The sequence below is a fragment of the Nomascus leucogenys genome, chromosome 8 (assembly GCF_006542625.1).
Source record: "Nomascus leucogenys isolate Asia chromosome 8, Asia_NLE_v1, whole genome shotgun sequence".
NCBI lineage: Eukaryota > Metazoa > Chordata > Mammalia > Primates > Hylobatidae > Nomascus > Nomascus leucogenys.
This window is the reverse complement of record NC_044388.1, coordinates 34,107,544-34,123,236: the sequence shown is the minus strand read 5'-3', so window position 1 is coordinate 34,123,236 and position 15,693 is coordinate 34,107,544. Positions and strand designations below refer to the sequence as shown.

The 15,693-nt window shown below is 46.4% G+C and overlaps 1 protein-coding gene across 4 annotated transcripts in view; it reads left to right on the top strand.

The window, feature by feature from the left end:
• The first annotated feature begins 12,664 nt into the window (after positions 1 to 12,664).
• KIF13B (kinesin family member 13B) overlaps positions 12,665 to 15,693 on the top strand; it is a 205,198-nt gene continuing 202,169 nt past the window's right edge. For all 4 annotated transcript variants that reach the window (XM_030817055.1, XM_030817053.1, XM_030817054.1 and 1 more), the window contains exon 1: positions 12,665 to 12,787. In XM_030817055.1, coding sequence (XP_030672915.1) covers positions 12,733 to 12,787 — 55 coding nt within the window. In that variant the 5' untranslated portion in view covers positions 12,665 to 12,732. The remainder of the gene's footprint in view (positions 12,788 to 15,693) is intronic.

The window sequence follows — 15,693 nt, the reverse complement described above, 5'->3', positions numbered from 1 at the left end:
CCCGGTTGGGCAAGTACCTTGCATTGATTACATATGCAGTCAAATATTGCTTAAATTGAATTATATTTGATTATTAAAACATTGATAATGAATACAGGGAGGAGAGTGTCTTTGTATATGGATGTAGGCCCGGATTCCTCCCCAGGCCTACCTCTGCCAGGTTTCTTTTTATCCAACTCTTAATTTATCCAATATTTCTCAGAGGAGAGCTTTGCTCCTTCTCCAAATTATTCTTGGGGGGAAAAAGTCAGTTGTTTCTCCTTAGGCTAGGGGCCCTGGGTAAAATAGTTTCTTTACCCCTAGCTTATCTCACTCTTTCTCTTGTGGTTTCAAAAAATCCCTGGCATCCCTGGATTTTTTGAAATCCCTGGAAAATTCTAAATCAGATTTGCTGATGAGCTATGGGAACCTCTGAGCTTAAGGGAGCATGTAGGCTGCAACCGCAAGTTCTTCTGACTAATCTGATCCCTCCAGAGGTGGGTCCCCCAGGCAGTCAATGCGTTTGTACCACAGCCTATGAATATTTTATGGGTGTCCTTTTGTGCTCACTAATGGTGCCTGAACTGTACAATCTGCCTTAAATAATACCAAAAGAATACTCTCTCCTGACCTCTGTCCCTGAATGATTTATGGAGATGAACTAGGCCTATCAGAGATTCATTATTGACGCTGTTCTTTAGAGACATTTTTCAACAAAGTGGGGATGGGGGTTGTAAATTGATGTTCATCCAGACAGTGAACACTTTGGGGGAGTTTAGTGTGAAATCTGTGCTTTTGGAGATGGTTTTTAAGTTTCTGACAGAAATAGAATTCTAGCTCTTTGGAGTTTAGAAGATTAGAAGGGACTTAAATTTCTTCAATAAAGAGGTCAAAAGAATATTCTAAAGATCTTTTCTCCCACTACTCAGGATTATGTAATTCCTCTAATTTCTTGTCAATCTAGAGTATCAATCAAAATAATTAAAATCCTTTCTTGGCTCCAGGCTCTCCCACCTCTATGCCTTCTTTTATCTGGAAGTCACTATTCAGCCACCGAGTATTTATTAAGTCGGCTGTGTACTCTTCACTTTGAGTGATACCAAAAAAGGGAAGACATTATTTCTGCTACTGAGAAGTCCTCAGTCTAATTGGAGAAGACAAGACCTACATACATTGTTTAAGACAGCTTGTAACCGAATGTGAATGTGGCACAGTGCTAGAAAAGTTTCCAGAAGGAAAACATTAAGGTGTGCAGGATGAGTGAAGCATGACTTTACGGAGAGAATGGGGCTTCAATGGTTAGATTTCAACTGGCAAAGAGCATCCTAGACAAGGTAGCCACATGAGTATAAGTCACTAAAGCAACAGTGTGGGTTACAGGGACTGCATCAGTTGGGAAGAGAAGAGAAAATAGGGGTTGGGAATAGAAGGAAGTGTCATTTTCCAGAATGAAGTGGAGCCCAGAGCCCAGAGCTGTATGATCAGTATGAAAAGAAGACTCTCCCGGGGCAGAACCAAGTGATCTCTTTATCTATCTATCTATCTATCTATCTATCTATACTATTATTATATCTATTATTATCTATAATATATATATATATATATATATATTTTTAGACAGAATCTCACACCATCTGAGCTCACTGCAACCTCCACCTCCCAAGTTCAGGTGATTCTCCTGCCTCACCCTCCTGAGTAGCTGGGATTACAGGCACCCACTGCCATGTATGGCTAATTCTTGTATTTTTAGTAGAGACAGGATTTCACCATATTGGCCAGGATAGTCTTGAACTCCTGACCTCACGTGATCTGCCTGCCTCAGCTTCCCAAAGTGCTGGGATTACAGGTGTAAGCCACCATGCCTGGCCCAAATCTCTACTTCTGATTTGTCTCTTACTGTGGTGTCTCCCCAGTTTCCACTGCCCCCACCACATTGGCCTCAGAGGTTAGACTTCCTCCTTTTCAAACCTCTGTCCCACATGTGGACCAATGTCCTTTCCTTTGCTTCCCCTTGCATAGGTGAAATAAACATAAATTTAAGAAACATTTACTAAACACAAAGGGTAAACCCAAAGAAAACCAATACATAAATAATTTAGTTTATAAAGTACACCTTGCCTTCTGGGCTTGTAAACGCTAGCTCATTCCAAACCCCAGGGAAAGTGGGCATTGCCTGGGTCCATTCTACCTAGCCTATTTTATTTTATTTTTTATTTTGGAGACAGAATCTCACTCTGTTGGTCAGGTTAGAGTGCAGCGGCACAATCTTGGCTCATTGCAACTTCCGCCTCCAGGGTTCAAGCGATTCTCATGCCTCAGCCTCCTGAGTAGCTGGGACTACAGGTGCCCACCACCACGCCTGGCTAATTTTTTGTATTTTTAGTAGAGACAGGGTTTTGCCATGTTTCCCAAGGTGGTCTCAAACTCCTGAGCTCAGGCAATCCGCCCACCTCGGCCTCCCAAAGTGCTGGGATTATAGGCGGGAGCTACCTCGCCCTGTCCTTAACCTATTTTAGGGGACATCTTTAACCTTCAACACCCAAGAAGATCCTTCTAAACATCTCAATCCCTTAAAATCCAAGTCAATTCAATTCAGCCTCCTAAACCCACAGGGTTGTGACTTTACCTTCTCAGGAGAAATGCAATCCACCTATCACAAAGTGAGTGATGCCTGTGCACAGTTAGGAGGGATACTTTCTGCCTGGGAGATATCTTTGAGGAGGGGCCATGCAAGGCTTTGAAAGCAAGAGCTGTTGAAGGCTGATGGCAATGGGTTCAGGATAAGTGGATAAGAGAGATGTGGTTTTTGAGGTACACAAACTCACTTGAACTTTTTGCATGGTATGCCCCTGAGGCTACCTTCTGATGCAGACTAGCATTTCTTTCTTTTGCCTTTTGTCCTCTTTATTATTTTGAGCTGACGTCTCATTCTGTGGCCCAGGCTGGTGTGCAGTGGCACAATCATGGCTCACTGCAGCCTGAAACTTCAGGGCTGGAGCAATCCTCCTACCTCAGCCTCCCAAGTAGCTGGGATCACAGGCACGCACCACCATACCCAGCTAATTTTTCTTTTCTTATTTATTTATTTATTTATTTTTGAGATGGAGTTTCGCTTTTTCTCCCAGGCTGAAGTGAAGTGGAGCGATCTTGCCTTGCTGCAATCTCCACCCACTGGGTTCAAGTGATTCTCCTGTCTCAGCCTCTCAAGTAGCTGGGACTACAGGTGCCTGCCACCACGCCTGGCTAAGTTTTGTATTTTTAGTAGAGATGGGTTTTCTCCATGTTGGCCAGGCTGGTCTCGAACCCCTGACCTCAGGTGATCCACCTGCCTTGGCCTCTCAAAGCGCTAGGATTACAGGCATGAGTCATCATGCCTAGCCCTGGCTAATTTTTTTTTTTTTTTAAAGACAGGATCTTGCTATATTGCTTAGGCTAGTCTCAAACTCATATCCTCAAGCCATCCTCCCCTCTCTGCTTCCCAAAGTGCTGGGATTACACGCATGAGCCACTGCGCCCGACCCTTTTGTCCTCTTTCTTTCCTTAGCTGCCCACTTTTTTTCTTTTCTTTTCTTTTTTTTTTTGAGACGGAGTCTTACTCTGTTGCCCAGATTGGAGTTCAGTGGCACAATCTCAGCTCACTGCAACCTCCGCCTCCCGAGTTTAAGCAATTCTCCTGCCTCAGCCTCCCCAGTAGCTGGGATTACAGGCACCCACCACCATGCCTGGCTAATTTTTGTATTTTTTTTAATAGAGATGGCGTTTCACCATGTTGGCCAGGCTGGTCTCGAACCCCTGACCTCAAGTGATCCACCTGCCTTGGCCTCCCAAAGTGCTGGGATTACAGGTGTGAGCCCCCGTGCCCAGCCTGCCCACTTCATCTCTAGCTCCTCTTTCCCCAGGAACTCCTGAAGGTCCTTAGCTTTGCCTTCCATGTTCTCCCCCAGGCTAAGCTACTGAGCCTCCTCCTTTTCAAGGATATTGTCCTTAAAGGGGGTTCCCACTCCGTACTGAGCAGCAAAGAGCAGCAATACAACCTGAAGAAGTTACCAAATTTCCAGAAATCTGACCAAACCTCTTACTCCTTAAAGACCAGGCGTCTTTTAAAAATCTTTGTATCCCGGCCGGCCAAGGTGGCTCATGCCTGTAATCCTAGCGCTTTGGGCCTGAGGTTAGGAGTTCAAGACCAGCCTGGCCAACATGGCAAAACCCTGTCTCAACTGAAAATACAAAAATTAGCCAGGCGAGGTGGCACCCGCCTGTAATCCCAGTTACTCCGGAGGCTGAGGCAGGAGAATCACTTGAACCCGGGAGGCAGAGGTTGCAGTAAGCCAAGATCACACCATTTCACTCCAGCCTGGGCATAGGAGCGAAACTCCGTCTCCGGGGAAAAAATAAATCTTTGTATCCCAGGCTCCTAACATAGTTCCAAGCCTGTGATAGGGAAGTGTTTTAACTAACCTAATGTATTACTTAAAACAAGGGGGAAAGAGCCATGTCACAGAAGCCAAGGGAATCAAAAGCTTCCAGAAGCGGATGCTCAATAACACCAACTATTACAGAGACATCAAATGAGGACCAAAAACCACGCTCCTGGATTTGCAAAGGGAAGGTCAACGGTGTGCTTTGTCATGACAGTTTTAGTGCAGGGGTGAAGGCAGGTGAAAGCGTGATTGAATTAATCATTGGTTGACTAATGACAGGTGGAGAAGGGAAGCTGGTGAGTGTAGACTATTATGTTGTGGGCAGGGCTGGCTCCGGAGGAGGTAGGAAGACTTCGGGAAATTGTCCTTGTTTTTTCTTCAGGTGTTACTGTTTGTTCTTGTTTTCCCACGGGAGGTTCTCAGCTGAGGATAAGGGGTTAATGGAGAAGGAAAGGTTGAATGTATCAGAGAATGACTAATAGAACAACACTGCCGTGGAGGTGGTGTGAAGAGTGTGGAAGAGCGGCCTTAGCCTTGAGATGAAGACACACCTACTTTGGCCACTGAGGGGGAAATTGGTGCTGGACGCAGTCACAGAAAAAACTGTGGGCATAGGAAGTTTAGGGAATTTTCACCTGAGAGCCCTATATTTTTTTGAAGAGATGGGGGTCTTGGCTGGGTGTGGTGGCTCATGCCCGTAATTCTAGCACTTTGGGAGGTCAAGGAGGGGGGATCACTTGATCCCAGGAGTTCTAGACCAGGCTGGGCAACATAGTGAGACCCAAACTCTAAAAAAAAAAAAAAAAAGGGAGAGAGGAGAGAGAAAGAGAGAGATGAGGTCTCGCTATGTTGTCCAGGCTAGAAAGCAGTGGCTATTCCCAGGAGGTGCAATCACGGCTCAGTGCAGCCTCAAATTCCTGGGCTCAAGTGGTCCTCCTGCCTCAGCCTCCCAGATAGTTGGGACTACAGGTATGCAACACCATGCCCGGCTTGAGCCCTAATTTTTGCAGGGATGTAGAAGCAGGGTGATCTGGCACAGAGGGTGGTCATGTTGGGTTGAGCTTGAAGAGAACGGTAATGATGGGAGAAGTCTCTGGAGGTGTATGAGCAGGAAAAAGGGTTTGGAGTGCTACTGAGGACCCCACTAGGATCAAAGATCACAAACTCGTCAGGGTACCATATGCATGGATCTGTGACTTCCTCCAGCTGAGCTCCCTGCCCAAAATGAGAGTCTTGGAGAAGGGAGAGTGATAACCTAGGTTTAGGGTCCCCAGGGCATGAGTGGTGGTGATGACACAGTCAAGACGGAGGTTTAGATTGCAGATGTATTAGGTTGGTGCAAAGGTAATTGCGGTTTTTGCCCTAAAGTAATGCCAAAAACCGCAATTACTTTTGCACGAACCCATAAAATGAACCCCGGAGAAGCCTCAGTGTGACAAAGGGGTAAGTTAAGGCATTGGAGACTTAAGAGCGATGTCTGGATACTTGGGAGTAGGCGAGTGAGTCAGGTTGGATGAGGTTGAGGTTATGGATAAGAATGACTGCTTTTCATTTCCTAGGTGAAGCAGCTAAAGATCATGACAAAGTCCAGGTGTGGCCCTGCGGCGGCTGGTTGCTGGGGAGTGTCAGTAAAGGCTGTGGACCCAGCAGAGCACCAGACACTACATGAAGAGGCAGGGTGAGTAGTGGTAATGGTCTGACTGCCTGGACAAGGGGACCAGGGCTTTGCATTCAGGTATCTCTTACTCAGGCCAGTGTGCAAGTTCACCGGCCCCAGGAAGTCTGTTTCCTCTCTGTTTCTTTTTGAGACGGAGTCTTGCTCTGTCTCCCAGGCTGGAGTGTAATGGTGCGATCTCTGCTCACTGCAACCTCTGCCTCTCGGGTTCAAGCAATTCTCCTGTCTCAGCCTCCTGAGTAGCTGGGATTACAGGCATGTGCCACTATGCCTGGCTAATTTTTGTATTTTTAGTAGAGATGGGGTTTCACTATGTTGGCCAGGTTGGTCTTGAACTCCTGACCTCAGGAGATCAACCCACCTCAGCCTCCCAAAGTGCTAGGATTATAGGTGTGAGCCACCACACCAGCCTGCTTCCTCTTTGTTAAAGGCCATAATAATAGTGCCAATCTCATGGGATTGTTGTAAAAATTAAATGAGATCATATGTGTGAAGTGCTAAGTGCAAGGCCTGGCACATCACAAGCACTCAATAAATAACAGCTAGAAGAGGTCATTGCTATTAGTGAGATCTAGGCTTTCACTAGGCGTTCACAATGCTGGAAAGATAATGTACCCCTGAAAAATATGTAAGGGGACACGTAGGCCCTTCTTTGTGGAAGGGGCAAAGATTTGTGGAATCAAACAAATTTGTGTTTGCATTCCAACTCCGCCACCTACCAGCTGTGTGGCTTGAGGCAAGCCATTTAATCTGAGAGTAATGATGATGCCATGTGGTTAATATCTTCATTCTCCAATGTGTTAAGTGCCTACTAAGTACCAGCCACTATATGAGGTGTTAGAGATAGAGACTTTAAAAAGACACGTTCAGCCAGGTGCAGTGGTCACGCCTGTAATCCCAGCACTTTGGGAAGCTGAGATGGGTGGATCACCTGAGGTCAGGAGTTCAAGACCAGCCTGGCCAACATGGTGAAAGCCTATCTCTACTAAAAATACAAAAATTAGCTGGGCATGGTGGCGCACGCTTGTAATCCCAGCTACTCAGGAGGCTGAGGCAGGAGAATCCCTGGAACCTGGGAAGCAGAGGTTGCACGGTGAGCCGAGATTGCACCACTGCACTCTAGCCTGGGCAACAGAGTGAGACTCCATCTCAAAAAAAAGAGACACTTTCAGGCTGGGTGTGGTGGCTCACATCTGTAATCCCAGTACTTTGGGAGGCTTGAGGCAGGTGATTGCTTGAGCCTAGGAATTGGAGACCAGCCTGGGCAACATAGCGAGACAAAAAATACAAAAATTAGCTAGGAGTGGTGATGTATGCCTGTAGTTCCAGCTACTTAGGAGGCTGAGGTTGGAGGCTCATCAGAGCCCAGGAGTTTGAGGCTGCAATGAGCCATGATTGTGCCACTGTACTCCAGCCTGGGCAACAGAGCGAGACCCTGTCTCAAAAACAAAAGACACATTATCCAGGCTCAAAGAGCACACAATAGCACAGTGTAGCTGGGGAGGCAGATGAAGATGTGGTTATAATTGGGAAAACTAAGTGCTCTCACAAAGGTAGGTCTCAGGCAAGCAGGGAGATCCTGACACAGCAAGACTCCGTCTTAAAAAAAAAAAAAAGATAGGACAAAGTGACTTCTATAGCCTATGAAGGGATCATCAGAAACTATTGAATGGGTAGATCAAAGCCATAAAAAGAAAACTAGAAATCAGTTTAGGAATGAGCAGATTTGCAAAATCTGAGGGCAAAAAATGAGAAACTTCTTATCCACACAGCTAAAATTCAACAGCCCTATCAAAATGGCTATAGTATCTACACCATAAATACTTGTTGATTTCCTAAGTACTTGCTTTAAGAAACAGGTACAAGGGAATGCCTTATTTACTAGTTCTTTGTTTCTTTTTCCTCTAATAGTTGAAAAGAGAGAGAAACTGGCCAGGTGCAGTGGCTCACACCTGTCATCCCAGTACCTTGGGAAACCGAGGTGGGCGGATCACCTGAGGTGGCGCGTTTGAGACCAGCCTGACCAACATGGCGAAACCCCGTCTCCACTAGAACTACAAAAATTAGCCGGGCGTGGTGGTGGGCGCCTGTAATCCCAGCTACTCGGGAGGCTGAGGCAGAAGAATCGCTTGAGCTCAGGAGGCGGAGGTTGCAGTGAGCCGAGATTGTGCCACTGCACTCCAGCCTGGGCGACAGAGCGAGGCCCCGTCTCGGAAAAAAAAAAAAAAGAAAGAAAGAAAGAGAAAAGAGAGAGAGAGAAACCAGGACTTTTCTCTCTGTGTTGCTGGAGCCTGTGCTGAACCCTGAATCCTGCTGATAGTTCTCCAATTTCATTCGGTGTTGAAGCCCCTGAAACTCCCAGGCTGCAGGTTGTAACTTGCATCTTGGTCCTCTGTCTCCCGCCTATCAGAGGAACACTGTCCATGGGAAGATATGGGCATTTCTAGTCTTGGGCTCTGTCTCTTTTTTTCTTTTTTTTCTTTTTTTTTTGAGACGGAGTCTCACTTTGTCACTCAGGCTGGAATGCAGTGGCGCGATCTCAGGTCACTGCAAGCTCTGCCTCCCGGGTTCACGCCATTCTCCTGCATCAGCCTCCGGAGTAGCTGGGACTACAGGCGCCGGCCACCACGCCCGGCTAATTTTTTTTGTATTTTTAGTAGAAATGGGGTTTCACTGTATTAGCCAGGATGGTCTCCATCTCCTGACCTCGTGATCCGCCCGCCTTGGCCTCTCAAAGTGCTGGGATTACAGGCGTGAGCCACCGCGCCTGGCCGGGCTCTCTTTTAAGAAGCATCTTCACTGCAAAAGTCAAAGGAGACAGAGTAGTGTGAACAGGAGTCAAAAGGGGAAACAGCTCACAGGGGTTCTTCCCTGCAGTCCCTAGGGAGGCTACTGTCCTTTTCCTCCAAATATTTTCAGAACATTTTAAACGGTTTTGAGGACTTTAGAGAAAGTCCTCACTTCTTTTCTATTCTATTCTTCCCTTCCTTGAGCTCCTTAGGGGCTTTCCTCTCTTTTCAGTTTCAGCTTAAGTTTAAATACAATATTTCCACAGAAATGTTCTCTTGTTCTCTTTTTCTGCCTGCTTTGACTCTGTTTAAAAAGCCAGATTCAAGCTAGCACCAGGACGTGCCATTTAAAAATTAAATTTACCTGGTTATAAAAGAGATATAAAGTGACGTATGGAACCTTGGGACATTCCAAACCCTTATTTTTTATAACCTGAATGTAGGGAGGTGGTAATTAGGATGTGTGTTTAAGACAAGAGTACCAACCTGTGGTAACCAGTCTGGGGCCATAGCAAAGGTGACTTCAACACTAAATAACAGTGAAAGGACAGTAGGGCAAAACAATTTCAATATAAAATCATACCCTTTATGACCTTTTTTTTTAAAAAAAAAAGATAGTGATGGTAGATAGTAATTGTTGTGTGCATTCCTTTTCAAATAATTTACTCGGTGACCTAGCATAATGGCTCACACCTGTAATTCCAACACTTTGGGAGGCTGAGGTGGGAGGATCACTTGAGGCCATGGGTTCAAGACCAGAGTGGGTAACATAGTGAGACACTGTTTCTACAAAAAATTTAAAAATCAGCTGGGCATGGTGGTGCACGCTTGTAGTCCCAGCTACTTGGGAGGCTAAGGTGGGAGGATCACTTGAGCCTGGGAGGTTGAGGCTGCAGTGAGCTAAGATGGTGCCACTGTACTCCAGCCTGGGCACAGAATGAGACCCTGTCTCAAAAAAATATATACTTGCTAAAATTAAGAAGCTGTCATAGTGTCAAACACTGAGATTGGCAATCCTAATTTGGTTATCCTGATGTTGTTTACTTTATTGGGCTGTGAAAATCAAAGGACCTGCTGCACTAAACCCACTGCTGGTCAAGATGAGACCTACTGAAGTGCAGAGGCAGTGCCCCTAAGAAAGAAATTTCCTTTTTTAAAAAAGAGGGCCTTCTGGGGTAGCATTTTCTATTTTTAACCTTTTTTGAAATTTTGATAAAAAACGCATAACATAAAACTTACTATTGGCCAGGCACAGTGGCTCACGCCTGTAATCCCAGCATTTTGGGGGGGCTGAGGTGGGTGGATCACTTGAGGTCAAGAGTTTGAGACCAGCCTGCCCAACATGGTGAATCCCCATCTCTATTAAAAATATAAAAATTAGCTGGGCATGATGGTGCACACCTGTAATCCCAGTTACTCTGGAGGCTGAGGCAGGAGAATCACTTGAACCCAGGAGGCAGAGACTGCAGTGAGCAGAGATCATGCCATGCCACTCCATTCCAGCCTGGGCGACAGAGCAAGACTCCTTCTCAAACAAACAAACAAACAACAACAAAAAGCTTACCATCTTGGCTGGGTGTAATGGCTCACACCTGTAATCCTAGTGCTTTGGGAGGCTGAAGTGAGGAGGATTACTTGAGGCCAAGAGTTCAAGACCAGACTGGACAACATAGCGAGGCTCCATCTCTACCAAAAAATGAAATATAAAAATTAGCTAGGTGTCGTGGTGCGTATCTGTAATTCCATCTAGGTGGGAGGCTGAAGCAGGAAAATCGCTTGAGGCCAGGAGTTTGAGGCTGCAGTGAGCTATGATCACATAACTGCACTCCAGTCTGGGCAAACAGAGTGAGATCCTCTCTCTAAAAAAACCCAAAATACCTTACTGCCTTAACCACTCTTAAGCGGTTAGGTGGCGTTAAGTACATTTACATTGCTGTGCAACCAACACCACCATTCATTTCCGCAGCTGAAATCTTCCCAAGCCGAATCTCTGCACCCATTGAATACTAATTCCTCATTCCCCTTTCTCCCAGCCCTTAGTAACCTCCAGTCTACTTTCTATCTCCATGAATTTGACTACCATGTGTATCTCCTGTATGTAGAACCATGCAGTGGTTGTTCTTTTGTGTCTGGCTTATTTCACCTAGCATAATGTTTTCAAGGCCCATCATCCATGTTGCAGCACGTGTCAGAATTTCCTTCCTTTTAAAGGTATTTTTAGACCGGACACAGTGGCTTATACCTGTAATCCCAGCACTTTGGGAGACTGAGGTGGGTGGATCACCTGCGGTCAGGAGTTCGAGACCAGCCTGGTCAACATGGCAAAACTATGTCTTTACTAAAAATACAAAAATTAGCCAGGATTGGTGGCACATGCTTGTAATCCCAGCTACTCAGGAGGTTGAGGCATGAGAGTAGCTTGAACCCAGGAGGTGGAGGTTGCAGTGAGCCGAGATCGTGCCACTGTACTCCAGCCTGGGGGACAGGGCTAGATCTATCTCAAAAAAAAAAAAAAAAAAAGTATTTTTATATTTTTTGACAACATTGCTTGTATTGAAGATAATAACGGGATGGTTGGTAAAAGGCCAAGTCTTACCAGCTTTCTGTATTTACTCATCTGTAAAATGGTTCTGAGATCTATTACTATCATTTAAACACATCTAAGCAGGGGTCACAAACCCACAAGGTCCAGGCGCATGTGTGGTAAAGCCACCTGGAGGGGGGCTGTGGTGAAGTGGAGAGATGGGCCTCTGATAATGGTGGCTGCTGCTATTTAGTTCCAATCCACTCTGTCCAATATGTAATGTAGGCCCAGTACTGCATGCACAAATCTGATTTCACACTCTGTTGCCCAAGCTGGTCTCAAACTCCTGGCCTCAAGCATCCTAAAATGCTGGGATTTCAGGTGTGAGCCCCTGCACCTGGCCACAAATCTGATTTTTATGTGTTGGCCAACACTGTTGGGCCAAACAGAACATGTTTGTGTGCTGGCTCTGGCCCCCAGGCCACCTGTTAGAATGTCTGCCAGGGCTAATAAAAAGCTAATTTTAGTGTGGCCTCATTCATTAATTCATGCAATTAATGTTTATGGGTCTCTACTAAAGGCTAGGTTACACATATGTTAATCTTATTTAAAAATGTACCTATTTTACTAGGTATTAGTATCATATCCACTTTTCATATTAAAGACAAACCAAGAGCAGTCAAATAACTTGCCCCTGGTCACACAGTGGGAAGCGCTGAGGTGGGATTTGAACTCAGATGGTTTTCAGAGCCCAAGGTCCTGTCTCAAAGGAGGGGGACTCACAGGACAATGTTAACCCGTGGACCTATGGACACTCCCAGAAAACGTGATTTGCAACTTGTCTTGAAGGACGAGCTCAGCAAACAAGGCCGGACGTCAATCCAGGCAGAGGAAATAACTTGAGCCAGGGATCAAACACTAAGATTGGCAGGAAATGAGCAGGAAGAGGTAGCGGGGCCCCTGACGCCATCTATTCAACTGTTTTTCAGAAGAGGTATCAGCTCTTGAAGGCATACTTCTCAATACTGGCTGCGAGAGCAAGAATGGTGTGTAATTTACAAAAGCCCTCATTGCTGACGGTAAGTTGCAGCCAACTACTGGCGCCCGAGCATTCCCGCCCCCGCCTCCGCTGCGGCCCCGCCCACGACGACCCTGGGGAACTACGAGTCCCGCCATGCAGCGGGGCGCGCCGGGAGCTCACGCCGGGAGCTCGCGCCGGCCCCGCCCCCAGCCCGGTCCCCGCCCCCCGGCTCCGCCCTCGGCCCCCTCCCGCCGGGTCAGCCCTGAAGAGTCGCCGGTGGCCGCGGCAGACGGAAGCTGAACGAGTGCCTCGGCGGCTGCAGGATGGGGGACTCCAAAGTGAAAGTGGCGGTGCGGATACGACCCATGAACCGGCGAGGTGAGAGCCGAGCCCGCCTGGGCCGCCGGGACGGAGGCGGCAGGTGCCTGGCGCGCCCTTCCCTCGGCCGCCGTGGGGGGTCCGGCGGCCCCGCCCCTATAGTCAGCGGCGGGGCGCGAGGAGGGGCCCCGGGACCCTGAAACCCGCGCCCGCGCTGAGACGCCCGGCTCCCTCTTCTCCCCTCCCTTCCCCTCTGGCCAACCTCGTCCCTGGCGCCGCCGGGCCCCTCGTGCCGGCCCCGCTGCCCCTTCCGCCTGCGCCCGCCCCTCCCCGGCGCCCTTTCGCCCTCTCGTCTCCCCCGGAGGTTCCCGAGGGCACCCTCGGCCCTCGCGCCCCGCCTGGTCCTGGCCCCTCAGCCCCGCGCCTTCCCCGCCAGCTGTCATCGTTGCCCCCGCGCGCGGGTCGCCAGCCCCTGCAGCCCGCCTCGGGACCGCCTGGGGCCCCGCGTCTCGCCCGGGTCGCCCCAGCCTGCACCGCCGTGGCCCGCCGCGGGAAGGAGGGCAGGGGGCCAGGTGGGTGCCCCGCTGCGAGTTCCTTCCACCTGGGCGTCCTGAGATTGGAGTCAGGTGGAGGAGATGCCTTTTTCGTTGTTTTTGGACAGTTGAGAAAGTTTTGGTTTTGCCTGAAGTCTCATTCGTCATCTCTCAATAAATAGCTAAAGTGCCAAGATTCTTGTGGAATTGTATCTTTCTGACATTCTCTTAACTCTGCAGGGAGGGTAGAAAAAGCAGATAAACCGAGTACATTTAAATAATCTGTAGACCCGGGGAGTGGAGAGAACCCCAAAAGTCAGGGGAGGAGGTGGGCTGGGTCTTGGCTTTGATAGTCAAAGCAGCGTGACTGGGCGAGTTGCTTTAAATAAGATAATGTGTTTGAAAACGCTTTATATACAAGGTCCTGCCATTGGGGTCACTATTACTGTCCCAGGAGATGACTTTGCCATTGATAAGACTTTGAACTAATTAGAATCATTTAAGTACCAGAGACAACTAAGAAGTTGTAGCTTCTTAGCAAAATCAAGTGTTGTTTAATTTTTATGTAGAATTTATAGGTTGTTTTCCTCTTCTTTGCTCTCTTTTGTATATATTGAGACGTACAGATCAACCAGTTGACATAAGCTTTGTTGGTTTGCCCTTCTCGGGGAAATTGGTTTCTCGCTTGGAGTTATCTCATCTATGGGAATTGGTTTGTCCTGTTCTTGCTAGGTCCGATTAAGGCTGTCAGGTGAGTTTTTTTCCCTAAGAACTTAATTACTTTAAGTTCTCAACTAGTGCAAGATTGAGTCCTGCTTTGCTTCCCTAATCTTGTGCTCTAACAACACACAATAAACGTCGATGCAATTCTGCAAATTTTCAGAAGCATCAGTTTTTAAATATTCAGGTATCTGTATTTCAGTTTACTTCCAGTTTACCATCACAATAATTTAAAGAAAGAAGCCGAATGAAACATAACTTATCGGGAATTGATTCTGAAAGGATGGTTTCAGCACATTCTTAAAATTTCCTTTTCACAAAAAACTTGGAAATGTCAGCGCTAAAAAGAGGCTGCTAACCAACCACCACAAAAGACATCTCAGATATTTAGAGCCCTTTCCCTCTCCCTTTCCCCATTGGTTTCACTTTTTGAGGGAAATTCTTATGCTTTTCACTTATAAATTGTCATTGATAAGGTTGTAATAAACATCAGAGTTTAGAGGAAGGCAAAGAATAATAGTTTTAGCTGTGGAATGGATGTGAGCTGATCTTTGGGTTCAACAATCATTTTGAAATTGAGGTTTACCCATAGATTCCATTAGCCTATATAGAGAAGTGCATTATTTGGTGTAAAGTACCTCCTGAGTTCACTTAGTGCCCATTCTTAGCCTTATATTTCCTGACGTGCACGTGGACTTTTTTCAGTGATTACCACACATAAATTTGTTCTTTTCTGTTTTTGTTATGAAGTAATTGTTCACATAAATATAAAGGTTATTATGGAATACAGTGTGGTGGGATTCTAAATCCAGTGATTTTTAAAAATTGGTATCTAAAGTTTGTATAAAAAGACTAAAACAGGCCGGGCACGGTGGCTTCACGCTTGTAATCCCAGCACTTTGGGAGGCCGAGGCGGGTGGATCACCTGAGGTCAGGAGTTCGAGACCAGCCTGCCTAACATGGCAAAATCCTGTCTCTACTAAAAATACAAAAAATTAGCCGTGCGTGGTGGCGGGCGCCTGTAATCCCAGCTGCTCGGGAGGCTGAGGCAGAAGAATCGCTTGAACCCGGGAGGCGGAGGTTGCAGTGAGCCAAGATCGTGCCACTGTGAGGCCAGCCTGGGCGATAAGAGTGAAACTCCGTCTCAAAAAAAAAAAAAAAAAAAAAAAGACTAAAACAAAACCATATTTCTTTCTAGTAATTTTTTTTTCTTCCTCATATGATCTGCAGGAACCTTTCTAGTAATTTTGAAAAGAATATTACTTTGAACAGTTATTAGTGTTATGTAATAGTGTATAATTATGACAAAGAGTAAAACTTGAGTCCTAATAGTTTCTATCTAACATAAAAGTGCAGGAAACAACATTATAAATCACTGTCCACAAATGAGGATGGGGATGAGAATGGGTTACTGTGATGATGTAGTTTTACTGTGTAGACTCTGATATTTGGAATCACATTAGCTATCTTTTGAGGAAAATCTGAAAATTTCCAGAAAACTCTGGTGTATTAAGTTCTTGTGTGATTCAGTGGTTGTGCTTAGGTGTTTGGAGTTTTAAGGTAGTTAGCTGATTTATTATTTAACAGTTATCCTCGAAGTGAGAGTGTTTTAGTCTTTTTGCTAAACTGTATGTGGGTTTGGGAACCTTAGTTATTTGAAGGTTAAGCATTAGGCCCTAATTCAGTAACAGGAAGAGTTGTAATGGCTAATTT